The sequence below is a fragment of the Dinoponera quadriceps genome, unplaced genomic scaffold (genome assembly GCF_001313825.1).
Source record: "Dinoponera quadriceps isolate SergipeBrazil2010 unplaced genomic scaffold, ASM131382v1 scaffold2183, whole genome shotgun sequence".
Taxonomy (NCBI): Eukaryota; Metazoa; Arthropoda; class Insecta; order Hymenoptera; family Formicidae; genus Dinoponera; species Dinoponera quadriceps.
Genome location: NW_014556922.1, coordinates 314,541 through 342,453, shown reverse-complemented (window position 1 = coordinate 342,453; position 27,913 = coordinate 314,541). Strand labels below are relative to the sequence as shown.

At 48.9% G+C, this 27,913-nt stretch overlaps 1 protein-coding gene across 4 annotated transcripts in view; it reads left to right on the top strand.

The window, feature by feature from the left end:
• LOC106748416 overlaps positions 1–27,913 on the top strand; it is a 138,063-nt gene that overhangs the window by 105,759 nt on the left and 4,391 nt on the right. For all 4 annotated transcript variants that reach the window (XM_014626894.1, XM_014626893.1, XM_014626896.1 and 1 more), the window contains 6 exons: positions 13,784–13,942; positions 16,686–16,821; positions 18,247–18,464; positions 21,590–21,921; positions 23,918–25,564; positions 27,647–27,806. In XM_014626894.1, the coding sequence (XP_014482380.1) occupies positions 13,784–13,942; positions 16,686–16,821; positions 18,247–18,464; positions 21,590–21,921; positions 23,918–25,564; positions 27,647–27,806 (2,652 nt within the window). The remainder of the gene's footprint in view (positions 1–13,783; positions 13,943–16,685; positions 16,822–18,246; positions 18,465–21,589; positions 21,922–23,917; positions 25,565–27,646; positions 27,807–27,913) is intronic.

Sequence of the window (27,913 nt, the reverse complement as noted above, 5' to 3'; positions counted from 1 at the left end):
ATCCCCCGGCCCGGTGTCACGTGGCGCGGCACGCATTTCGATTGTTTACGTTTTCGCTTTGATTTATCTGCCTTTTGACCGCCACGGCCGCATCTCGGCTCTCTTTAGCGCGCGCGAGTGAGTTCCGCGTTTACATCCCGCATTTAGCGCGCTCAATCCGACCCGATAAATCATCCGACACCGGTTCCTATCTGTCCGATGACGAATGAGGGCCGGCCGCGCCACCACTCGATGCTCTCGTTAACTGACTTAATTAGATTATAGCTTGATTGAATTAACTCGCCGCGGCCGCGCATATTACAGCGGCCGAGGCACGGAAAATAAAATCGCTTAAAGCACGCGGATCGGACGGGGTTAAGCGGAGGGAGGGAGCGCAAGGATATTAAATGTAAAACGCGCGATTTTTACGATCCCGGACGAATCCGAGGCGCGGATATATTTATCGCCGGTGTTTCGCTACGTTTTTGTATTCTTGATTTTTATTATCTCGCTTAAGAGAAAGCGCAAGGTCTCCTCGAATTTTCCAAGAGTTTCCGGAAAATTTTACGACGAAAGAGAGAGAGGGGGAGCCTCCTCCTTTCCCCTCAATATATACCCGAAACGACAAACGAGCTGTGTAGCGCTATTTTCAAGCTATTCTTTAAATAACAATTTTTAATAACGACTTTAATAATATAACTTTTCAAGCTATTCTTTAAATAACAATTTTTAATAACGACTTTAATAATATAACTTTTTAAATAATAATAATTCTCCTCTAGCTGGTGAGAAAAATACGTAAAATTGCATTCCGATCGCGGTGACATTAAGCTCCGATGTGAAAATTCCGTCGGAAAATACTCAGGAGTGAGATCAGGATTAATGTCTGAATCGTAATCCGCTCTGCGGGGGAATAATTAATCATGAATTAATTAAAACTTAGTAATCGCGCGCGGAATTCTCGAAAACCCGGGCGAGACATCGAAGCGTGCGGAAACGGCGACGTCGCTTCGATTATCCGCCGCCACATTGTAATTCCCACTGTTTTCATATCGCGAATCTCGCGCGCGCGCCACGATTCCGCCGCGACGAAGCGAATATTACCGCGAGCGCGAGCGGCCGGATTTCGCCGCGACTCTGCGCAATTAACGAGGCGAGATTGATGAGAGGTCTTCAGTTTCTGGCGGGATGGCTGGCTAATCTGTATCAACGTCAGGCGACCGCGTAAAACGCTCCACAATCGGCTGTACACATAATCAAAGCGATTTATAACGTTCCGCTCGAGAGAACCGTCGTTTATCACGGATCAACGAGAAATGGAGCGTGGAACACACATTGAAGTGAAGCGGTCGCGCATCGGGCTTAATCCCGTCGAGTGTTTTGCGTCACGAACGTGCTCTCGCGCCGTTGTTCGCACCTAAGTTTTATTATTCGCGCGCTATCCGTCCGCCTGCCGCTGATCGCGCCAGATCCCGTACTTTTCATTGTTCTCAACGTCGCAACTCCGCGAGCCGCGGTCTCATTGTTTAGCGTTTAGCGTTAAACGCGCTCATCGGATCCCGAGTTCTATTTATATCGCCCGAAGACGCGCGGTTCTTTGCTTTAGAGACCCACAGTGGACCTCAAATCCAGATCTAGATGTGGTGAGTCTTGAGCTTCTTGCTCTGAGCGATAAAATAGCGTAATATAGCGTGATTTCTGAGTAAAAACCGCTTCTTCTCCCCGCTAAAAGGCGTGACGATATCTAATATCTGAGTAATTGCGACATTTGGCAGCGCTGGAAACGCTTCTCGTTGGAAATTGTGTTATAATTTATTAGTTTTAGAGCAAAAGGCTGAAAGCTTACCACGCCTATTGCAGATCCCGCCTAAAACTCGATTGTAACTTCGCAGCCGTTGCAGCCGTGATCTCACCGTTTAGCGTTAAACACACTCATCCGATCCCGCGCTCGATTCGTCTCGCATGAAGGCGCGTTGTTCTTCTAGTTTAGAGACCACAACTGATGCTAAGTTCGAATCTACAATAGATGTAATAAGCCTTTAGCTTTTTGCTCTAATCGATTAAACGTAGCGTAATTTCTGACGAGACGCGTTTCGCCGCCAAAAGTCGTAATAACGCTGAGATCTTGGGAATCGTGACGTCTGGAGGCGCTTTTTGTTCGAAATTACGCCACAATTTATCAATTTTCAGGCAAAAGGCTTGCACGGAAGAAATATTGTAGTAAAAAACTGCTACGAAATCTTGCAATGTTAGGCCGGAATTATGACTGAAATTATTATGTGTGTTGTAATCTCTAGTGATGTGTACAATGAAGCGCATTACAACATGCATAATTTCAGTCGTAATTGCAACATTGCAAAATATTGCGGTAACCTTCCCTACGATATTCCCTCCGTACTATTTATTGTAACTTCGCGACCGTAGCAGCCGGTAATCTCACAATCTATCGTTAAACATGCCCGTCCGAGCTCCATTCGTCTCGCGTGAAGGCGCGTCGCTCCTCTTTAGTTTAGAGGCCGGAGACTTTTGGAAACCGCACTTGGCGCGCAAACTCGCTCGTAACTTCGCAACTGCCGGGGCCGTGATCTCACCGTTTAGCGTTTAGCGCATTGAACGCGTCCTATTCCGAGCTCGGTTCGTCCGGCGTGAAGGCAACGTTGTTCTTTTAGTTTAGAAACCGCGCTAAAACTCGCTCGTAACTTCGCAACCGTCGGAGCCCCGCGTCGATCCCGCGTCGTTTAGCGCGTAGCGTTAAACGCGGCCCGCCCGTTTCCTCCGTTCATCCCGCGCGAACCCGTCGTTCCTTCGGTTCCCGAGACGCCGAGAGACTCTCGGCGCTAAAAGCGCCGAGCGAAACGCGAATCTGGTCTCGAGCGAGCGATATTTATCGGCGCGGACTGCTCGAATCGAATGAATCGCCGACGACCGGGGGAGTCCATCGGAGGCGTGTGAACATTATTATCGAGCGATACGAGCGTGCGCGAAGCCGGAGAAAAAGGGCCGAGCGTTCCCGCGTTGTCGGAACAAAGGCAGCGGCGGGAAAGATCGATGCAAACGGGAAATTGAATCTGGTAAATCCGACGGGGCGCAGCGGGCGTGCGCGCGCGGTAAGCGAACGAACATAATTAATTTCTTGAGTGTCTTCATCCTGGCGCGACGCAACTGCATAACAAAGTTTAATTGTGTTGCTCGACAGTGGGCTCGGAAACAGAACTAGACGCGGATACGGACAGGCGGCGCGCGCGCGCGCGCGGCTCACATCGCTCACCGAATTCGTGAATAACGCGGAAACGCGTTTCGGAGCTCGCGGCTCTCATCAAAGCGAACCCCGAGTGTCTCTCCGCGCCGAAACCGCGAAAAAAACTGACGCGCAAAGCCCGTCCTATTTTGTTTGTTTTTCGTTTCTTTTTTTTTTTTCCCCCCAATAAGTCTCGCGTGCGTCTCGAGGTGTACGAATCAAATCTACCCGCCATGAGGGAATAATAATATTAAATCCATCTTCTTCGCGTCTCAAACTCGTCCCGTTGATTAATTGCGAAAGCGTCGAGCGTAACACAAATGCAAAATATATATTTATCCGACACTGAAAATAATAATAATAATGACATCCCATAAAATCCGCCGACGTCTTTGTCAGCTTTCAAATTGTCTCGTTTATTAATTATGAAAACGTCACGAGGTGAAATGATAAAAACAGGTACAAGTGTAGTCTCGAGATGAGAGCCGTTTCGGTGTTGGAAGATTAAGATCGAGAGGGCTTAATAAGCCTGAATCCTGCGGAGTTCGATGAACGGAACGAATTATGCGTGTCCGATCGTACGATATCCTTAAAAAGAAGAGAGAGAGAGAGAGATTGGGTCCGCGCGAGGCGAGGGGAGGAGGGAGAAAACAAGCAACATCGGTTAATCCGACGCGATACAGACTTCGATCGGGCCCGTCGCGTTCGCTCGATGACATCGAATAGTCTCGGCGCGCTTCCTGCTTTCGGTACGTGACCCCATCGTTCTTTCGACTCGCCGAATCCTGGCAGATGACTGACGTCATTGCCACGCGGACGAGGTGAACGGACGGCGGTTACGCGCGTGCCGCCATCGCCGGCGCAACCTTGTTTTTCTCTTCCACGTCCCACGCGACGACGATGAGGCGAAGGAACACCGTGACTGTCTCTCCTCCGAGTGCGAGCTTTTTAATTTCATCTCCTCGCCGTTACGATCATCACCGACAGGTCCTCGAGGACCACTCTCTCGCGTCTTCGACCGTGTCAGGAAATGTGAAACCTCCGAGGCGAGACTGATCCTTCACTTCTACCTGATCCCTCTCTACGAAAAGAGATTTCAAACAGTTCCGGGAACCCGTGAAATCTCCAATTTGAAGACTCCACTTCGCGCCGTGTACAGTCACGGGTTTTGTTTTTTTTTTTACATGTTTCCGGGACGTACGAAAGTTACAACGAAGCGAGCCCGTGATTCGCGAACACGCGCGGTAGATAGACACAGCTGTCAAAATTACACGCACGCACACTCTTCCGAAGCGTGTGAAAAAGAAAAAAAAAACTGTTGCAACCGTTGCACGACCGACGGTACGCAGTGAAAAACGCTGTTAATAATAAACGGTCCACTGAAGTTTTCGCGTTACCTTAGCAAGGTGAATACGTCGGGAGGTAACGTGTTAACAAGGTAAATCTGTTAATTTAACATATATTCATATACTTTCCAACATATTCCGCGTGTTGAAGTAAGACGAAGGTAACAGTGGACCGTTTCAAACGCGAAATCTCTCACCTATCTTTCGGAAGCGGAAGAAATGACGCGTCGGAACGTTTACCGGACTTACGACGCGCGACGACGACGACGACGTTGTTGCTCGGTCTCGGCCGAGAGACAGCCGGTGTGGCAATTCTTGCAATAACCTGGCCGATATCGACCCCGCGCGGCGCATCGCTGGTCCATTCCATCAGGCGGACAAGCAGCCGAGGGCAGGCCTTATCGGCCTCTCTCGCGTCCCCGTATCGGATGACGGCGGTTAAGGGCCGAATATTCGCGAATTATCGATCGCGTGCCGAGGTCGCGCGCCACCATGCCGTAATCGTCATCGTCCCGCGACTCTCCCGTGGATTCACGATCCCGGAATTCGCCGGGCCGTCGACGGCGATTCCTCCAGTTTCGGCCCGACCAACGGGTGGACGACGCGCCGACGACGGAGGAAGAGAGCAGAAAGAGGAGCCCCTCCCCCCTCCCTTGCCGGTATTCCCTATTCCGAGTCCAACGACACCGCCGTTACGCCAGAAGCACCTACGTGCTGCTTCTCTCTCGGGTCTTTGACTTCCTCTCTAGGCTACCGGCGCTCGTCCGAGACTTTTGCCGCGCCCGATGTGTACCGCGCGAGGATCGAGCATAATGGCGGCGGCACGCGCGACGATTTCGCCCGAGCATCTCGCGAATCATCGCGCGGGACGGAATCGGGCCCCGGTTCTTCTTCGCGTCGCTCGTGAGCTTCCCGGATTCCTCCGCATTCTCCCCGAAGACGCGAGTCTTGCCTTTCATCGGGGGTCTCTCTTCCGGCGTGGTCTCACCCGGCGGGATCGTGTAACGAAAATATCCGGTGCACAATAGTCAAAAATGCTACGCGCGAAAACAGCTGTTGGTTTTAGCTCGCTGTGTAAAATAATCGCTTTTAATACGTGAAATTTCCCTTTCCAATCGGCGCGGCATTTCAATATCGCTATTTCACCAGGGATTACTCTCACTTGACCTAACCTTCCGGGTGACATTTATTCCCCGGGAAATGTACAACTTTAAACGGCCGTGTTTTATTTTAATGTTTTTAATTTCACCCGGGCGAACGCGCGTACGTTTGATGTCTTTTTTTTTTCAAAGGTTTAATTTTTTAAAGGTCATCACTCGTGGCCGCCTCTGGCGGGGAAAAATTCCATTCGGACAGTGGTAGGACGTTTGCAGATCGTGAAACTTCGCCGTTTGTACGCCGTACTTTGAGCTGGAATAACTCGGCCCGCGGAACATGTAGGACGAGCATATAGACGGTTTCCTCGTGTAATTGGGCTCTGAGAAATCGATTGAGCCCGGCACGGAAACCAATCGAATCATCTGTCGCGGCGGTACGCCGATTTTGCCTTCGCTCAGCTGAAGATTTCGCGTTGCACAGCCGAGCTCGTGCGTCGTTCGCGCACGGAGCAAACGAATCTTGCTGGAACAGAGAATGTTTGTCAGTGTAGTGACAGCGAAAAATCCGTTTGCACAGCGGAAAGATTCGTCGAGAGTATTAATCGCCCAGCAAGTGACGATTAACGCCCTTAACGAATCTTCCCGCCGTCCGCACGAGTGTTTTGCTGAACGAATTCTTTCCCGTTGTCACTATATCGAGAAAAACATTTGCCGTTCCGGCAGAATTTTCCACGCGCGCGAGACGCGTTCCCTTCGTGCGGGACAGGCCAGAAGGACATCTTAGGCGTATAAGAAATTTCAAGTAACGAGCCGGAGACAAGGGTGAACGACAATCGCGGGGACGCGGTTCGATTTCCGAGAGATCAGTTTTCAAGAAAGTCCGCGAGAGAGTCGCGATCTCGATTGCGCGCCGGGAGAAACGCCGAGCGTATCTGCGCGGCGTATCTCCGCGCGCTCCCGAACCAGTCCCGGCGACCTTAATACGCGTAGACGATGTCCTCGCGGTATCCTTGAATTGTTCCGGCCGCGAAAAGATCCCCCTCTCCCTCCTTCTCTGCTCTACTCTTTCTTTCTCACGTCGACAATGCGACTCTCGCGTTGCTCGTTCCCGGCCCTCCTTTTCTCGCCGTCCTCATCTCGGCCGCGCAAAAGGACAAGGTGCGATTTTGCAGGCGACATCGCAGGCGGGACGAGCGACTCGAAAAATCGATACTAAGTGCCGGCAGCGAATTCAAATGCAAGATTTATTATGCGCCGCGCGAGAGCGCGTAATTGAAGCCGAAACTCGTCGCAGAGGTGACGAGGACACGAGAGACGATAACTTCTGCAGGAGTAACATGACGGGGATTGAAGAGAGAATACATTTATTGCGTGAACTATCCATTCTCTCTTTCTCTCTCTCTCTCCAAGATCTGTAATTTGTATCCCGAATTCCGCCGAATATCACGGGTCATGGATCGCGAATAGGATTCACCCTCCTCATCCTCCTTCCGCTGTACTTGTTCAGATTATTCGGATTAGAAACTTCGAGTTCTCTCTCTCTCTCTCTCTCTCTTTCTTCCTCTTACTTATCTTCTGTTCGAACTTACATAAAGCTGTTCACGCTGTTCTCGCGCGCAACGTCTCAATTACTCGTGTCGGTTGATAGCCGATGGAGGGATTATATCTGATTAGGTGTAAATAATACGGTAGGAAAAGAAAACGCGGGAGGTGTCGGGCGGATATTCAAGAGAGAGCGGATACATTGCGAAACCGCCGAAGCAGGAGCCGGGAGAGCCGAGATCGGCACGAAAAATCGCGTTATCTAATCTCGACCTGTCAGCGAACCTGTAACACACCGACTTGCTAATATTAGCAGTCGCCTTCTCCGGCGGCGTTCGCGAGACAGGATTCCCGAAATCACTCGAAAAGAGCGCGTCGTCGCGCCTCGAGCGAACGTCTTCCTCGCTCGAGCTTCGCCTGTGAGCTTCTTTCCCTCTTCTTTTTCTCTGATTTTATTCATCACGTCGAGGGGGTAATATTTTTGCGTCTCGATTCTCGCGCGTTTTCGGCGTGTCGTCGCACCTCGGACGAACGCGCGTTAGTACGAAGACGCTCGTAACCGAATATAAATTTTCACGTTTTTCCGCTTTTTAAAGATAGTTCGCGCCTTAGACGGCGCATGTAGACTGATAAAAACCTATTTGAACGATAACGACACTCTTTCTAACTTCTTTCTTGAACCCTCAATTCCACAGATTGAATTTTCATGCTACCTTCAACAATCTATTTTGATGGTGAAACAGCGGAAACGAAAATTTCAGACGTCATCAGGGTAGAGTTTATATTACTGGAGTCGAAATTGAACCTCTTTTGCTAACTTAGCTCCCACTATATCGTAGAATGAAGCAGTTTAACACAGCGCCAAAATTTCGACTCTATACGGCGTGAGAAGGCCTCTAAGAGCGAGCGCTAATTGAAAGTGCGCGAAAATCATGAGCAACCGTATGGTTAATAGAATTGCATTGTGCAAACGTTTCGGTCCTGTTTCGGATGAATTTTCAACGTAACAGTAACTTACGAAGAAAAATCTCGCTCGTCTTCCTCGCGATTCCTCGACCTTCGGGCTCTGAGAGACAGACCTAGATTCTTTTCTCCTTCTCTTATTTGATTTTTATCCGTCACGTCGAGGGCAATTTTTTTTCTGTCTCGGCGTCTCGAGCGTCTTCGGTGTCGCGACCGGGTTGTGCAGAAGTCGGTCGCGCACGGCTCGACGAACGCCATCCTTGGCCCAACTTTATCGGCGACTTTGACCTCCTCGTCGCCCCAGCCGGCGCGTCGCATCCGCGAAATTACGTACAATTAATTGGCTTAACGCTTTTAATCCCGAACGACTCGCGCGTGATGCAGGGAGAAAGAGAGAAACAAAGAGAGGGAACGCCTTTCGCTGCTTCTGGCGATACGAGAGGTGAATACCGGTAACCTGTTGTTTGCCATTTCTGTGTTTACCGGCGGTTTCGCGGAGAGCCTGGACTTACAGTTCGCGCGTCCGCTGCAACTTGAAACACTTAGCACGCGCGCGCGTAAGAGAGAGAGAGAGAGACTTCGAAGGTCGAATTGAATTAAATTTAATAGGGCGAAAGTACGCGAGCGAGCGAGCGAGCGAGCGAGAGAGAGAGAGAGAGAAAAGAAGCGATTTAGCGAAGGACTCTCGCGGAGCGGTAGTAATAGTAACCTAATTCGCGTTTATTAAAAAGCTTCATTCGCGGGAGCCGTCGTTTGGAAAATTCGCGCGCTCCGCGATCTCTAATTGCCAGTGCAAAATCGAGAACCCGGTTTCCCCCCGCATTTCAATACGTGCCGCGGTAATGTCTCCCCCTCTTTCCCCATGTTTTTTCTCTCGCTTCACGAAACTCGCCGGGTGTTTTATACGTCAAATTCTCAACGGTGCAGTCTCAACGCGGAGAAATTCGCCAACGACGCGGCGCACCTCGAGCGAGCACCTTTGCCGCGACTTTTCCGCGGCACATGCAGCCTACGTACGCAATTAGTCGCGGCTCATTGCGCCGTAATTCACAATTAGCGAAAAGAAAATCGAATCCGACGGGGGGGGGGGGGGTTGTTTCTTACGAGAGTTTATTCGCTTCGATAGAAGTTGGTTCGCGCGAACCGTTCGCGAAAGGCGGTCTCTTTCATTTTCCCGGCGGGTCGCGAGAATCCGCAAGGTGAGATCGTCGCGGAATCATCGTATTAAATGCTTAATGAATTCGACGGCAGGTTCGGCACTGGCGTATCGGTGCGGCGCAGGCAGCAGTGTATCGATTGTCGCGTGACGTCATTCACAGAGGGAGAGAGCAGGCCTGAGCGAGACGGAGAGAGACGCTCGTCTCTCTTCAACTTTGGCCTTTCGACGCTCCGGATATTCGATTCGCAGCTTGTTTACACGTGTCGGCGGAATAATTGCGTTTTTCCGAACGCAATCGTGCGCCGAATGCGCCGTGATGCGCCGTGACGAATAAATTAAGGCGCCGCGATACTCGACGCGCGTCGGGCAAAATTCATCGCGCGATCACCACAATTAGGTATCGCGCGACATTTTCGTTCCTCGTCCGCCCTGCAAGTCCCGTCGAACTTGAGAGACCAACGTAGAATCTCGAAGGGCACAAAGTACTGTTTGCCCTACCTTGATGCCGCGAATGGTTCCTTTCACTACCGTTTTCTTCATCTCGAAGAAGTTCGGAGAAGCGCTCATTCGAAAATATTATCTACCACCTTCTACCTATCATCCAACCGGCCATTCAACCAGCGATGGATAATTTATTATATTGGTTATGTATCGGTTAATTTATTCAATTCCAGTGTGTAACTTTCAGATTTACTTACTCAGATGGAGTATGCGTGAGATAAGCAATTATTAAATAATCTAATGAAGATTGAATGAAGATCAAGGGTAAAAATAGGTAAAAGAAGGAGCACGTTTTTATTATTACAATCATCTCTATTCTCCCTTTTTCTTTTATTATCGTTGAAAGTCTCGGTAGAATTGGCAGCTCTAAAAAGAACTGATAAGAGAACAAAGGCAAAGATAACCATTAAGTGTCCAATAACGCTGTGTATCATTTTGAACAGATATTTAACTTTCGATTCTGTGCGATAAGAAGAATAAAGATCGCACTTCGCGGCCTAACGAGCATTATTAGACGTAAAAATCAGCACTTGCGATACTTACATTGGATTTTAAGGTCGATACTCGTAGTTGTATTTGCGACCTTTGATCGAGAGCATAATTAATTACAAGTTCGTACTCGTGGGCCGTAATTCGGCTGTTTGGATCAACGCGTTTCTTGTTGTGAGAAACAATATAACTACAGACTGACAAATAATTGGAGATTAATAAAGCTAAAATTATTTATTAAATAACAACCGACTATATGAATGTCTCCCTAAATTTCGACTCGGATATCTCTTTGTCCACGGTTCCTCAAACGTCCGCTAAAAACGGAAACCTCCCGCATGATAAATTATTTGACACATCTTAAAAATGCATGATGTTTCGCTGGCCACATCTCGGCGTCCTGCATCCTCCGTGTCCTGGCTTCTCGATTTAGCATCCTGGCTGCTCCGTCGTGAAAATGGCGTTAACTGACACTCGCGTAGATTCGTTCAAGAATGTGCATATTAAATAACGAGACGTCGATGAGTGTCTAATTAATGATTTCAAAACAGTCGGCGAAATATTTTCATCACCCCCGAGAAGAGCGGGAAACGTACACGATAAAGAATTTCACAAAATGTTGTTAAATTAACATATTCACCTTGTTGGCACTTATCGCTACTTTTCACACACATTCGCATTGTTAAAGCAACACAAAAGCTCTTCGGGTGGACCGAGTTGGTAACTCAACATTTTTTTATCGTATACCGATCCGTGCCGCCGGCCGAAACGTAGCGCGCGTTCCGATATTCATTGCCAGTACCGCAAACCTATAGTATACACATAACTATGAACTATAGATTCTCAGTACCGGCAGTGAATATACGGAACGCACACATAATAAAAGCTCGGTAAAGCGCGCGCGCGCGACGTGCAAAACTTCGATCGCCCGAAGGTTCCGGAATGTTTTGAGTGCGATCGCTCGCCGTTCATTGCCGAGCGTCGACGGTTAGAAAGGTGGGGGAGGATAAATACACCCCTACCCGCGGATTATTTTCGCACTCCCGCGCGCACTTTTTCCCGCGATCGATCGTTACAATCGCACTTTTCCCCCCGAAGCGTTTCGTCGCGCTTCTCTCCGAGCGTTCGATCGGACCCCCGTCGGCGTCGCGTTAATTAACACGCGTTTCCCCGATCGAATCGTATCTGCTCGGGTGTCAGCGCCACGAGCTGGTATCCGGAATGTCGTGACGGTCAGGAACAGGATGCTGGATCGGAAAGCCGGGACGGAGGATGTAGGACGCCGGGACGTGAGCAGCAACGATACGTTTCTAGATGCATCGAGCGGCGTGGTAGTGCCGAGACGCCGATAAATAATACGAGTGTACTTCGTGCATACAAACATTGCCGGCGCTAATGAAAAGGAAATGAATAATAAAGAGTGTGTGAAGATATCAAATTTGCTGCCTCACCCATCCCTTATGTGCTTGTTACATATATTTGAAGATAATCGAACATTGAATATAATCCCGAGGTCCTCTTTAAGAACGATTTAACACGGAGAAAATGGCATTAGTCAGCCATTTATCAAGAATGGACGATGTTGCTTGTACGGGTGTCCTCCAAATTAAACGCCAATTTATCAAGTTAATATAGAACCAAAATTTCAACTCGGGAGCCATGGATGGATTTGCTGCATAAAAGGTCCTGCGGGTCCGTCTCGTTCGGCAAATTTATCAGCATCTCTCTCTCTCTCTCTCTCTCTCTCGGACACGCTTAATTACCATCGCTCTCCGCATCCGTTTATCGTTACTATTGCTCCCAATTAATGCACGATAAAGACAATAATGCGCACCACTATTGTCTTTATCGCGTAATTACCCGTAATTAATTATCGATAAGTTGTCGCGCGAGCGCAGCGCGCCGGCTCGCGCGCCCGCAGCGTCCTCGAATTCCGGAGCTTCAGACCGCGCCGAGGACTCTCTCGCAATCGCGATCTCGGCCATTTTTCGCGATTAATAACCTTTAATAATTCATCGCGCGATGCGAATTCACGACGTGTGCTAACGAGGACACCGAGGCAAAAGGAAACGTCTCGCGCTTTGTCCCTCGCTCGGAGATCACAGAATTGCTCCGCGAGATGCTGCGCCCATCTCTCTCTCTCTCTCTCCCTCTCTGTGTATGTGTTCTCGGCGGCGTGCGTGAACGCGAGGCGCGTTTAACCTACATAAAGTGGAATCGTGATTGGGCGAAGTAAATGGCGAACGATCGTTCAGATAATCGATATGCAGCGCGTCTCGCGCGGTCCCGTCGGCGCTTCTCGCGCGGAGAAAGCCGGTTTCGTTCGTTCGTTTCTTCGCCGTTTGAAAAAAAGAAGAGAAGGCCTTCGGCTCGCAGCGAATCGCGCGCGCTCGGCTTCGTTTTTCATTAAAGTGCGTGGGCGCGCGCGCAATCTTAATCGGCGGCGCGACGTCGCGAGTTCTGAAAAACGCGCGCTCGCTCGGCGAGCTCGCGGACGAACGGGCGGATTAGCGGGACCCGACGGCACTCATTCGCGCTCCCACGGTTATAAACTATTCAAGTATAACGCCTCGGCATTATCCAATCGCGCGATCCGCTGCTCTCCTATCAGCGTCGCGACCGTTTTTCTTCCACCGCGCGAGGGCCAAGTCGCCTCGTAATCTGCGCTTCTTATCTGAAGCCCTAAAAATCATATCGATGTTATATCGCGAACGACCGAACGATCGTGGGCAATACGCGCGGTAAAGCGCTCAATACGGCCCTTTCCGATTCCAAGTTTCGTCGAGGCACATACGAGTGGCGCGTATGTCACGTTGCCGTCAGCTTGAGAATCGGAAAGGCGTGTTTAACGTTTAAAATGTAGCCCCCCGAGGTTTCTTGCGTTTCGACTTCGATAAGTATCGGGCGTCTCGGGCGCTCCGCAGGCTGCAACTTTGCCGTATGAAAAAAGAGCCGATACGTCCTTCCGATCGCAAGTTCCCTTTTTCGCGACGTTGTTGTCAGCTTGAGGATCGGAAAGGCGTATGTAGCGTTGAGAGGAACGTTTAAAATACAGCCAGAACGGGCTTCCTCCCGTATGTTTCTCACAAATATCGGCCGTCCCGGACACTTCGCGCGGTGCAACTTGGCCAACTTTTCGCCGACCTCTTCTTCGGCGCGTACGTCTAAATGTGGAAGTTACATCCTGTCGGGATAAAAATTTCAGCTCCATTATCTCTATCCGGTGTCGAGCAGCCCGATAACTATCGTGTCGAGAGAATTCGGTGCAAGTTGCAACCGCGATCGCTATTTTTACGCGCGGCGGACTTTTCCTATTATTAAAGCTCGTTCAATTTTATCGTGCGAAAATACCTCGGCCAACAAGGAATGACGTGAGCGCGCGCGAGAGGGTTTACAAGGCAATATCGAAAATTAGGAGCGAAGGACGCGACCAGTTGGGAAAGTGCACACGTTGCTCTTTTGTTCGCAGGGTATTATCAGCCGGCTGGTCCACTGATACAGCACCCGCCTACCTTACCGCCCGTTAAAGGTCCACCTCCGGAACCGACGCCCACGCCTCCGCAAAATTCCGAGGGTTCCGACGACTTGGTGGCGACCTCGACGACCTCCGGAGGCACGAGTAGCACGGGTATGTGGCTTGACAATTACAACGACGACACGCGATAACGGGCTTTAAAAGAGCGCGACTGTGGAAAGGGGGGCTTCACCCGGTACGTTATTTCCTCCCGGGGAGGAGAGCGCGCGCGATTTTCTTCACTCAACGACAAATTTCTTCCTCTAACCGGACGATTATTTTCTGGAGAATCTTTCGCTCGATACGCAGGAGGAAATGAGCGCCAATTGACGGGAATTAAATCCTCGCGTCTGGAGAAGAGCTTCGACGGTGTCTGTGAAGCTGACACGACGTTTTAGAAACTGACGGAAAACACTGATAGTTTCAATAGCACTTCTCACGGTTCCACGGCTCTTCTCATCCCTCATCCTGCATCCCTTATCTCCGATCCCACATACTCCTCCTCTCATCTTTTATTCCCCAACCCTCATCCTTTAACACGATCGTGAGACGTTTGATTCAATTGAAAGGCAAGAATACACACGATATGTTCGTGCGAAATATTTTCAATGTTTACACAGCTAAATATACGAAAATGATACTGCGCCAAGGGTTGCTGGAATTATGGAATGCTTTTTGATACATTTGTTAAACGTGACGAAGCTTCCGCCATCGAAGCCTCTTCTCGGCGCGAATCGAGGTGGAATTGCTCAACACGCTCGCGTCGTTTTTCAGCCTCCATACTTTACACGTCGCTTGAATTTCGTTAGTTTCGTCTTATCGGACGAATCTGCCGTCCCAGCGAACGTCGTCGCACGTTTCGCCGGGGCTCGCGCTATCAGATCTCGCGTTTGCATTAATGATTTTATCGTGTAAACGCTCGGCGCGACGCGATTAACCGTGTCGGCCGTGCATTAATGAGCGCGCACGTGTGCGGGATATTAAGTTTGTAAGTTATACTGATATAAGTCGGGCGCAAACCGGGGGAGGGGGGGGAAGATATGAAAAGCTCCCGGCTTAATTGACTATTTCCGGCTCTCCTCGGCTTTCCACACTTTTACCTGCGCGCGTCCTTTATTCCCCTTCACATCCGGCGACCGATATTATTCTCGGTTTCTCGCGCGAATCTCGGCGGAAAACGGCTCGTCGTCGAGGAATCTGCGGAGATTTAAGTCGAATTGATCCGAACGGAAGCTCCGTTGATGTTTCGCCGAAGGAGTCTGGACGGGTTCATCGCGAGAAATCGCGTGCCGCGCGTTAAGAACCGGCGAGATTGAGCCGTGAGAGCGCGTTTTTCCCGCGCTCTTCCAGCGTGTACAAACAACGGCACGCATGCGCGCTCGCGCGAATATTATATGTATTAACGTGTAATAAAAGCCGTCTCTAAATCACGGAGTGCATTGACGCGAGCTCGCATGGCTAATAGCGCGAGCACTCACGAGTTAATTGGACGGAGATATCAGCGTGTTCGATAATATAGCGCTCTCTCGCTACCTTTGAGCGCTGTATCGATATCGTCGGCGTACACAGCAGCGTGTGTACACACGTGTGTGTACGTGTGTGCCGACACATTCACGCGCGAAGATTACTCCGGAGAAAACGTCACTGATAGCCGGTATTATCAGGGACGGATACGCGTAGTCCTCTATTACGGGGAAGTAGTTATTGTATTCTATGCGAGACCATTCCGTCGCTCCGACCGACGTGCGATATCGTCGATATCATCGATTTGTCATAATTATATCGCAATTAAAAAGAGAATCGACCGGGCCGTTCGCTTCGCGTTAACGGCCGCCCGCGGCATGGGGAGAAAAATAACTCCCACAGCTAGAAACCGAACTTTTACAGGGAACTGTCGTGCAAAATTGGCTGTCCATATAATACAACTGAAATTTAGTTAATCTGGCTGATTCTTTGCGCGGCTGAAGTTTGGAGCGATCTTCAAGGCGAAGATTAAGACACTTTTTTTGTCAAATTTAGCGTCAGTGAAAAAATTAACGTACGCAGAAAACAATAAAATTGGGCAAAATGTGCCGATATTAGCGCAAGAAAAACGGAAAAGATGCGGGGGCACTCGCAGGGATGAAAATTCCCGTCGAGAGCTCCGATGGCTTGTGCAAATAAATGGCGGTAATTTTACACTCCCTGGAACGATTCGCGTTAGAAAAGGTAATAGTTCGTTGAAAACCAGCGCCCGGAAGATCTCCATAATCGAAGTTCAAGCGCGCGAACTTAACTACAAAGATGAACGTTTCCGCCAGCGATCTCAGAATTCTGCGCAAGGAAAGGGTAATTGACAACTGAAATTATGATGCGTATTGCAATCCTTCGTAATGTATTTCATTGTACACATCACAAAGATCGCGATACATTATAATAATTTCAGTTATCATTCCGGTGTGGTCGAGCGTTGCAAAATTTCGTAATAATTTCCCCCTTTTATGGACGGGCGAATTTTTTTATCCACGCGACGTCCTTCCCTCGCTTCGCAGATCGAAATCTGAATTGTACGAAGGGAGAATAATTTCCGCGACGATCATAGGCGCGTTATCGGCGACGGGTTATATTGATGAATTCAATCATCACCCGGAGAGCATCGCTCTCGAGGACGACGAGCACAGCCCGGCGATATTTCTCATAAACCGACACCGCTGTGACTCCGTTCCGCGACGCGATACCGCCGCTACATTCGGTCAGCCGAAATTCGGACAGCCGGAATTGATTCGCGGGCGGCTTTCGAGGCCGCGTCGTTGTATTCCCGTCGAACTCGACGGGATTCAACGGCCGACCGGAATGAATGAACGATCGTTTGTTACAGGTGGAGGCTTTTATAGGGCATATTGCCCGCAGTACTACGGCACGCCGCCGCAGTATCCGGATCTGTGTTATCCGCCGACGTATTCGCATCCTCACCCTCATCCGCCGCATTACTACAAATATGCGCCCTACAGAAGGTAAGAGATTTATTCGCCGTTTATTTATTACCCGCTTCTCTCTCTTTCTCACATTGCGTGACCACGCGAGCGAAAGAGGCTAAGAGAGATCGAGAGCGCAGCTACGCCGCGTTGAGCCCGATTTGAAAGGTCCGATTACGAAATTTGAACGATCAAGTTTTCAGTCAGGTCAGTTTTTTTTATTTATTTATTTATTTATTTTTTGGTTAATTTTTGCACGTCAATCCTGGACTTTCGTAATGTCCGTGTCTGAAGTCCGCGTCGCAGAATGTACGGTGTTGTTGAGTTTACTGTTAAGGTTTCGGTCTGAAAAGTCGGTTCATCGGACCAGCCGAAAATTTCGAGCGCCGACAACATGGCGCGACAAGTTGCAGAACCTTCTCGCGTGGCACCGATTGGAACGAAAACGGATGTTTGTTGTTACTTTTTGAATTAAAATTAAATACCTCCGTCCATGTTTTAATTTCAATTGTTGCTCTTGCACGGTCTTTATTTTAGAACATGATTAAGTTGATTCTATCCGAAATTTCTTGAAGTGAAATCTTACGAAAAAAGTAGAACGACAGCCGAATCACACTCGAGTAATTTTTCATTCATGTGGAGTGAATTCTCCACTCTGAATAATGGAGGGCATATTTTCACTCAAAACTGAAGAGTGAGTCTGATGTATTGCATTGTCACGGGAATGAATTCACTTTACTCGATTGAAACGATCACTCGTGTAGAGTCGGAATACACTCGAAACTTGAGTGAAACATTCGCCTTTGCAATTTCGAGTGACAGTAATTTCACTATCGCTTCGAGTGAGAATACCGCCAGTTATTTTGAGTAAGATTCCGCTCCAAGAAATTTCGAGTAATTCTTAGACACTGAATTTAGATTTCCGTATCGCTCACGTCTGGAATACGCGTTCGAAAAATCGTGTCGCGTTTAGTCCGGTGTGAAAATCCGATTCTAAAAATTCAGATCGACGAACAAATTTCCGAGCACCGACAACATGGCTCGACTGATGCCGGGTCTTTCCCGCGTAATTGAGTCGATTGAAATAGAAGAAAGCACCCGTTTGTTAATTCTTGAACGTTGATTTTCAATTTTCGCGTTCGCCCGCGTCCGGAATCCGCGTTCGAAAAAAAATCACGTCACGTCCGGTGCGAAAATCCGATCCCGAAAGTTCGAGCTCCGCGGAGAAATCCGAGCGTCGGCTCGGACATAGCCGATTTTTCAATACTTCTGCCCGAGTTGCCCGGAAATTTATTCTCGGCGCGGCTTCGCGTCACCTCGTGGAGCGGCCGTCTGTTCGCTGTGTTCTCCACCGGCCGTTCCGCGACGCCGTCGTCGTCGCTGCGTGCGTTCGCGACCGGCCAGCAACCGTCGATCGAGACAATATACACGGTGCGCATTCCGTAAGGAAAACTATCTTTCCAGGCAATACTATGGCTATCAAGAGTCCGGTGGGGGAGGCGGACCGCCCGGCAGCGGGGCCGCCGGGGGTGGCCCTGGAGTCGTTGATTACCAGCCGCCGCCGCCGCCCGGCGAATATCCGTTGCCACATTATTACGGGGGATACCCCCCGCCCCCTCCGCCACCGCCACCTCCACCGAACCCGGCATATCTGCATTCTCAGGGAAGACCTTTCGTAGACCGTAAGTATCTCTCTCTGTCTTTTTCATTCTCACGTCTCCGTTCCAGCAGCCCCCTTCGTCCCTCACGACCGAGAAAATCGTGCGAGAGGATCTCCCGAATTAGGAAATTCGGCAATTTCCTCCTTCCCTCCGGGCTTCTTTTAGAATTCGTTCCCCGTAGAAGGGTTTTGACGAATTGTTGAGTTCGTCACGCAAACCTTTTCTCGCGTCGTACCCCGTGAAGCTTCTCGATTTTGACGAGACTCCGATGCGTTTTGTACGTCACGTTGAACTGAATGTTTGTAATTATCTTATTTTCCAAATTTTCACTTTATTCTTGAACACCGATCCTGCAGATAAAAATAGATGAATGCGTAGTTCGCATTTACGAGTCGGCCTTTAGTCCCTCGACATGCGTGTGTCCGATCGCGGAATTCCTCAACGTGCATTATTAAAGGCCGGTGAACTTCTTACCGCGACGGCTGGCGTAATTAATCGCACGTGTGTCCTAATTATCGAAAGGATTGAGTTATAGATCAGGTTTGCCTCGAGTTGATTTTCGCAGACGAGTAAACACGTTTCCAGCGAGTAACCAGCCTTCTCTCTCTCTCTCTCTCACCCTCGTCACTCGTGCAGGAAAAGCAGGTAATTATTACGTCCCTGTGACCGAGCGAACAAAGCGCTCGACTGAAGAAAAGAGCTTTTATCTCTATTCAAGCCTTAAATGTGGCCAAATATTTTTTCTCCGTTCTCTTGCAACGACTATTATTTACCACGATGAACGAAAATGTCGCAGATTTCATTCCGAAATTTCCAAAGCCCGAATTTCTCTCGTCGTGGGAAAGTCGAAATTGTTTACCGAAAAGCCGGTCAAAATTCCACCCATTTCCTAATACGGAATGTCGGCAGGTCGTTTTTTTTTTTTTTTTTTTCCATTATCGGCCGACGATTCGTTCCGATCGTTTGACGCGATCGTACACGATCGATTAACCGCGTCGATCGGCGGAACAGTTGGAAAATTGCGCTTTGACGCCGACAAAAATAGAAACTATCGAAAACGTGCGAGCCATGTGGCGTTCTTCGCGCTTGCGGCGACGCCTCTTGTTATTGGGGAAACCGGCATTCCAGAGACACCTAACAGTAACGGTACCTCGCATCGTATCATCGTGCGCTCCGTTAACGCAATTATCGTCGTCGCAAGGAGACGCGCAGCGTCAGATTCACGCGTCGGCCGACTCGACGACGCACGCGCGGCATCGTCATCGTCGTCGTGACGATTCACTCCAATGAAGTTAAGATACGAGCAACCAACGTGGCAATCACGCCAAGGACCGAGAGCAGAGATCGGGCCTGTCCAGCCGTGAATTCGAAAGTTTTAGGGTAGGACCCTTCATTCAGGTCAGCTTCGAAGCATTCTCCACGGGAGAAAAATGCTATCGTCTATCATCAATAGAATCGGACAATAGCGCCGCACACATCTTCTTTTTCTTCTTCTTCTCCCTGAGAAGAATAAGATATTTTGGCCCTGTGTGAAATCTTTCATTTCTGTTTCCGGATGTTTTAGCGTCTAAATAGGTTGTTCAAGGTAGCGTTAAAATGAAATCTGTAGAATTCAAGATTCGGGGGAGAAGTTATTAAGTGTCAGCGTCGTCAAGCTTTTATTCATCCATAGGCCACCTAAGTAGATAGAAAGTATCCTTAAGAGCGTTAAAATAACGTCACAATTTCGATTCGAACTTAGTAAACAATCGATGATATTATTGTTGAATCAAAAATATTACTTCAATTACTGATGGTCGATTCTATCGATATAACAGTATGTTTCCCGTGAAGCTAAGCAATGACGTGATCGATCTTTTGTACGAAAGGAAAACGCTTCCAAGTTTAGAAATTTCCCGATAGTTTATGATCATTCATTCAAAAGAGAAACGACGCGTACATTAGTCACCGACAGTCATCCTTGTCAGGCAGTTTTTCGGTTTTGCATTTCCGCAATCTATACAGTAAAGGGCGAGAGTGAGGGGAGAAAAAGGTCGACTCGCTTTTCACTTGTACGACTGCAGTCAGTTGCGAAGAGTCATCCACACGGTGTTCAGTGTTCAGTAAGAATTGTCTTCTGTTTGCTCGATGACGACGATACTGTGAGATAGTATGAATGTCCGAGATTTCGCAGTAACGTGTAACGTCCGCCGCATCACGAGGAGTAAGTGTAAGTGCGACAATTATTTTTTCTTTTTATCAATTTTTTCTCGTCCCGCATTTGTCTCCAATTTGTTATCGAGCTTATTGTTGGAAATTCAGTCATCACACGAATCTTGCCCGTCGATCGCCCCTCAATGGAGATACTCGCTGTCGACGATCTATAGTCGCATTTAGGGAAGTTTGAAAAATGTTATCTACAGCGATAAGAGTGGGATAACGGTTCGCTTTGTTCAGGAGAATCGCCGGCTTAGAAATGTACCGAACGGACGTGCGTGGAGAGAAAAAACGCGTCGCGATAAAATAATACAATATTAATCCCTTCGCTTCCCGTACAAAGAACGTGCACGCATGTCCAGAGAAAAAAACAGACATTTTTTCCGCTCGTTTGCGAGAAAACTGTACGCTCGGAAAATTTAGATGAGCGTGACACGTTTATTTTTTGTTTGTGACATATATATACACGAAATATATCACAAAATATTTCATGATTTTTTTAACTTCCCTCGCAACTAATACGCGAAAATCATGCCGCGATGTTTTTAGTCAGAGCGCGCTGTGATGAAAGGCACGTCGATTGAAGAACAAAAAGACGCGGAAGATAAAAATAGATAGATAAATAATAGCGTTTACATTGCTCTCCAAGACAACGTTTAGCCAAAATCTAACAAAATTTGAATCGATACGTTCGCATCGCACAGTGAGACTAATTTCCGTCCGAAAGAAAATGTAGTTACGAGAAAAATCGTTAATACGAGGTTAGAACTAAAACTGGAAAGAGGGAGGAACGAAAGGGAAGAACGAAGAACGTATAACCGTATTAAGAAAGAAATATCCCCGACGACGCTCTCCCGTCGGTCGAGGGAGGGAGGGAGCGAGGTTTGGAGGCGCGAGCCCCGGGATTGTATGTGTCACAAATTCACCGAGACTTTTCGTTCGCGACCCAGCCTTTCAGGGATGTCCATGCCCGATGCAATCGTGTCCAAAAAACGTGGATACTGGGGCCCTTATTGGTAATGGTAAGGGAGCGCCAGTGATATCGGGGACCGGTCCGTCATTGCCACCCAGTGCTTTGGTAGGTCCGCCCTCGCCGGCGAGGGGGTTAGCCGGGCTTGCGCCCCCTCACGGTGCCAACGCCTGGGATACGGAACGCGTCCAACTCAACGCATCGCACCGCAACCTGAATCAGAACCAGCCGACTTCGGTCCCGCCGTCGCACAACCTGGTCGGTGGGCCTCACAGCCGCCCTCAGGGCCAGGACTGTAGAAGTAGTAGTAAGGTGCGTATGTGTGTGCTTTTTGCCATGTAGTCCGTCGACGTCTGTCGTCTCCTGATCCGCCCCGCGTGTTGACTTTCGCCAGCTGACCCGCGCGCATATACCACGTCGAACGAGTCTCGCGTTTTCGATTATGTATCGATGCACGCTCACCGGCAGAAATAACCTTTTAGCACGCAGTATGATTAAGTTTCTACCGGCAAGTGTCAGCGTAGCTAACACGGTGGCAAAAAGAATGCAATATTCCTTGCTAGAAATTCCATGCATTTCTTTAGCAGTCACTGAATAGTTATATTAACTTCTGTCCAGCAACCGAGGGGGTGAAACTACTTGGGATCCTAATCAAAATGCACCCCGCTTTTCCTACAGTTACTGTGCAAGAAAGACGCGCGAAATCTAAATTTATTTATTGAGAGGAAACAGAAGAACGAAAAGTAATACTCAATTTAATGTTAGATAATTCATTAGACAAGGCAATATGCAACTGGACAGGTGTCTACGCAAACTGCACATATTTTTTTTTACCAGGAAAATTGCTTCTGCCACTGAATAAAACTCAATCACATTCTTGTCCATTTCTTGCGCAGTATTCTTATTACTAATGAGAATGCATTAATACTAGACAGTAATTGGATGGGTCTAGGAACGCTGCATATATTTCTGCCAGGGTTAATTAATTGATTAATTGGATAGAGTATTATATATAAAATACTCTTATTATGTATAAATTAAATTTATTGTTTTATATATATTATATATATAATTATATATAAAATTATATGTAAAATAAATTTGGAACTCGTTTTTTTTTCTTTTTTTCCCCTTTTTTTTTGAGACGGAAGGTTGATTCACTGCGCACACTTATCTGGAGGTTAACCCGGCACGTGCTTATCATACGTTAAACATCTGTGTCCTGCCATAAAATTAAAAATAGTGTGTCGCTGTAATAGCCGCGATTAGGCCTCTTCTATCTCTATTTGATAAGTCATTTGTACTTCACAGCCACATACATTCGCTTCTGCACATTAACGTAAGGCTATCAGCGATTACTCACTGATACATATTACCGATTGAACAAGTCATTTCCGTCCTTCCTCTGGTAACCAATAAATAATTCAATAACGCGCAGAAAGTTCTCAGCTCGTTGATAAATTCGCGGAAAAGCTGCTTTTGATGGAAAATATTCCTGGCGAAGAATCATTGTTCGTTATTCACTTCGCATATAAAATTGTCGAAAATTTATCCCGATGAGAAACACGGCCGGAAGATCCTGCGTAACTTGCATGTTACGATGCGTGTTAAGGCTGTTTTGCCGATTAGTGTATAATCAGAGATCGTATTCGATACGTGCGATATTTCCTCGGTGAATTTCGCGCCGAACGTCGTGTCTCCGCGAGCGGATTCATTTCCGCGACTTTCGGACGTCTCGGCGATGAAGTGTCGCGGAGAAAGAGTCAAGCGTGTACCCCGAAATGTGTACGCTCGAAATGGCGCGAAGAGATTTCACGTTATCCTCCGCGAAGCTCCCGCGAGTTAATAATCGCACGATCGAGAGAACGATAATTTTGGCGCGAAGGAAAATCGTCTCGACACGAAGGGAGAATACTCTCCTCTCATGCATGTATGGGTTTCCAGGTGCACCTTGCATACAGCGCGATCCTGTCAGCCTGAATAAGCATTGTAAATTTGTCGGATAGATTTCCCGGTTGCCGGCACAAAGAAAGAGAGAGAGAGAGAGAGAGAAGTCATATTGCCTTAGTTTCGTCGGCCCGATATCGTCGCGTTCGCGTATACACGTGCTGCCGAATATTCGAGTAGAGTTTAACGATTACGAAGTCGAGGAAGCTCGTACGAGAGCTTCTCTCTCTCTCTCTCTCTCTCTCATGTTCACTCAATCAGTCAGTCACTTGCTCGCTCGCTCGCTCGCTCATTCATTCGGACGCGATGTGCTGGAGTTGTGTACGTAACCCGGCGAATTTCCTTTTTGCCACCCCCGCAGGACGAGAAAAATTGTACGGAGGACAAGATGAGAAAGTGCGCTTGTCAGAAACACGCGTGCACGTCCACCTGCGAGGTCAAGGTGGAGACGCTGTCGCCGACTGAGAAACTGTCGGTGGCGGCTGGCTGTCCCGCCAGCAAGTACCACAATTTCAAGATGGAGAACAACAACGTGAAATGCGAGTCCTGCAGCATGGAGCTCGGCGACGGGCTGCCGTGCGTCGCCAACTGCAACGTCAAGTGCGAGTCGGACTACAAGTGCGACATCATGAAGTGCGAGCAGTGCATGAAGGAGGGCGGGATCGTCCTGGAGCTCGACAAGAACCCCGGGATCGTGCTGGACGAGAAGCTGGACGGCGACCCGAGCGTCAAGGAGGAGCTCGACGTGGTGGTGATCGAGAATGAGAACTGGAAGAAGCCGGATTACGAGCCGACCGTGCGGGAGACGGTCGACGACAAGCGGGAGGAAGAAGATCGCGAGGAAGAGGATGAGGAGGAGGAGGAGGAGGAAGCGGTGGCGGAGGCGCCGCCGGTGGCCGAAGCCGAGGAGCAGCCGAGGTGCCAGAAGGTGACGAAGCGGAAGCTCTCGTTGGACAGCTTGTCGGACAGCAGGAAGAAGCGGAAGACGAGCAAGCGAGCTCTGTCGGTCGGTTCGTCGCAGGACAGCGAGCAGCGCGTCGACAACGAGCAGCCGCCGGTGAAGGCCGTCGTGCCGATCGAGCCGTTGCCGAGCAAGACCGCCGAGGACGACGTCGTCAGGCCGGTCGAGACGACGAACGCTCCGAAGAAGAAGCAGCCGAAGAAGGAGGTGCTGAAGCAAGAGAAGAGCAAGCGCAAGGCGGAGGGCCCGAGCGCGGCCGAGAGCGCGTCGAAGAAGGCGAGGACCGGCAAGCAGAGCGTGAACAATGGCGCGATCAGCTGCGCGAAGCAGGCCGCCAGCGACACCTCGATCATGGAGACCATCGACAATGTGATACAGCAGAGCCTGCAGATGACGCAGAGGAGGGAGCGCAAGAGTAAGAACTGCGAGCGCGCTGAGAAGAAGAGGAAGCTCGACGAGGCGCCGTCCGCGCTGAAGAAGAACGCGAAGAAAGCGGAGCCGGCGCCGCCGGCGAAGGAAGCAGCGGTGACGCTCGAGAAGCAGCCCGCTAAAGTCGAGAAGCAGCCGGCGAAGGTGGAGAAGCAGCTGGCGAAGGTGACGACGAGGAACGGCCAGGTGAAGGGCAAGACGGACGCGAGATCGAAGTCCAAGGTGGCGTCGCAGGAGGTCGCGAGGAGCAAAGGCAAGGGCAAGGCCGGCAAGATCGTCGAGAGCAAAGCCCAAGAGAGCAGGACGCAGGAGGCGAAGTCCAGGACGCAGGAGGCGAAGTCGAGGGACGCCTCGAAGAAGCGCGACGCCATCTTGCCGAAGGGGAAAGCGAGCGAGCCCGTGGCCGAGGAGCCGAAGAAGCTCGCCGCGAACAACAAGAAGAAGCGGAAGAACGCGAAGAAGCCGAGCGTGAAGAAGCAAACGCCCGGCGGCAAGGTGGAGGACCCTTCGGCCGGGAACGAGAGTCTGGCGTTAACGAAAAGGGTCTTCCTGAAGCCGCGCTGGAGCAACGGCTGGAGCTGGGAGGGCGAGCCTTTCGAGAGCAGGGTGTATTTAACGGTAAGGATCTCCGGAAGTCTTCGGTTTAGACCGACGAGGAGGATTTGTCGGCTCACGTGAATTCCGAGAAATCAAAGCCCGGAATTTCGCGGGAAAAGAACACTCGGGATCCCAATAACGCATTTTTTTGTCTCGGCTGAAATCGTCCCCGAACGGAAGATGGATTGTGTTCGTGTTTGTGGCGGAGAACAAAATACCGGAGGGATTTCCAATTTTGGCCTGGCACGTTGTCGTTTCTCCAACTAAGTTACCCAAATTACACGCTTTACCGGCGCTAAATTTGCTTTTCTTGTGTATTTATCGTCAAGATGTTAGCTCCTCAGTTTGGTCGCCTGTTTTTCTCATAATATACAGGTTGTCTGACGCAAGCCGACCCATCCATCATATACTTGCAATTTGGGTCAGTGTGAGACAAGTCTACCACTTGCAAGTAACCGCGCAAAATATTGAGTTATTAATTAATGAAGCCTGTACACGGACATTTTCTTTAATCGTGATAATTCACAATTTTACGCGGTCATTTGCAAAACGGTAGAGAACTTTTCCGTTTACATTCAGCTAAACTACAATTACAAGTTGCAAACTGTAACGGACGAGAATGCTTGTGTCAGATACCCGTGTATCTCCCTAAAATCACAAGAGAGATATCGGGAAAAGCGTGAAATACCAAATTTAATAGCATTCCGATATTCTATAACAATGTAGGGAGAAACTCGGAAAATAAATTTTTTTTTTAATATTAATAACAATAATAACTTTATTGCTCGCTACAAGTAAAGAAAAGAGAGAAAAGCGGAATATACAAAAAAATACTACAGAATGGTGATAAAAAGAAAGCAAGAAATGAGGCAACAGCAAAGAAGCTGCTGAGATAACTGCCTATATAAACCAAGCTGATGTAACTCAAGGAAGTACATTCATTTAGATTAACCATTAAGCTGTACCGGCCGCAATATAGCTTTCAGCTGGAGACCGAAACGTAGATAAGGAAGATGTAGCGCGTACAGTAGGAGGCAACGCGTTATAACATTTAACCGCCGTATAAGAAGCTGAACGAAATTTCGAAGTGCAACGGAAGAGCAAACCGAACTCTGCATTTGTTGCACGAGTATTCGGCATGAAAGTCAGCACTGTAGTGCAACAGTTCAAATAAGCGGGAAGAGGACTTTCGAGCCGAGAACGCAGTAGATCAGACAAGTGGGGAATGCAGCGTTGGTAAATCCTCAGCCATTCCGAACGTTGATAAGGAGAAGGTTGCCGGAGAAACATGGTGATATTTTGCGAATGCCGTGTACGAAACAAAGGCAGGAGTTCTGTGAACGCTGCGGTAACTGCTGATTTAGGCGTGGTGCGTAAATCACATCTGTTTAATCAAACAGAGGGAGATAATGAAGGAATTGGACAAGAGCAGTTTTCGGGGAATAGAAAGAACGCGACACTGAGAGGATGATAAAGCTTGCGAAACCTCGGATACGCCTCGGATAAGCCCGATATTTAGTGCCAACGTGATGCTCAAAGGTTGAGTCAGAGTGAAGTCCAAGGATACGCAAGACGGGACGGATTGTTCCAATGGGAATGGAGTTGGGGGAAATATTTAAGGAACAGGAAGGAGAGAGGTTGTGGGAGGAGCCAGCAAGTAATAGGTTTCGGCAGGTTTAAGTTGCAAGCCATTCGATCATTCGTGGATTAAGTTCAAATTATGGTCAATCCGGCGAGAAATATTGGCCACGTTATCCCCTTAGTTTAGAAATTACTCCTTTATCTCGACGTTGTAAAACGTTAAAAATGCCGTTGAAGCTAGTGTTTATTTTGAGTATCCTTCATGAGGTTTCGGAGATGACAGCAAAAATATATCGTATTTCCTCGGAAAGGGATGCTTTCACGACCCCGAAAGACAAAAATCGTATTTCAGCCGATGCAAAAATAACTGTGTTATTGGGTTCACACGCATTTTATTTGCGCAAGCATTTCAGTCCTTTTGTTTCTTTCCCGTCAAAACAGTCACGGAAACTCGTTCCCCGCGAGTCTCCCTCGGGGGTGGGGAGAGATTTCTCATCGTGAAGTGAAAATGTCTCATTGTAGAACGAGGAGTACGCGACACGGCGCTGTTACGCGAGCATGAGGCACGAGAGCGGGGACGTGCTGAGGCCCTTGGACTGCGTGTTGCTGAAAAGCGGGCCGCGCAGGGCCGACCTACCGTTCGTGGCGAAAATCGCCACCCTCTGGGAAAATCCGGACGATGGTAGGTATGCCGGCGACGATAATACGACGACGGTGCGACGGATCGAAGGAAGGCATTCGCGTGGCATTCGTGGCTCTTTGTTTCTGTTTGCGCGCGATAAAATTAAC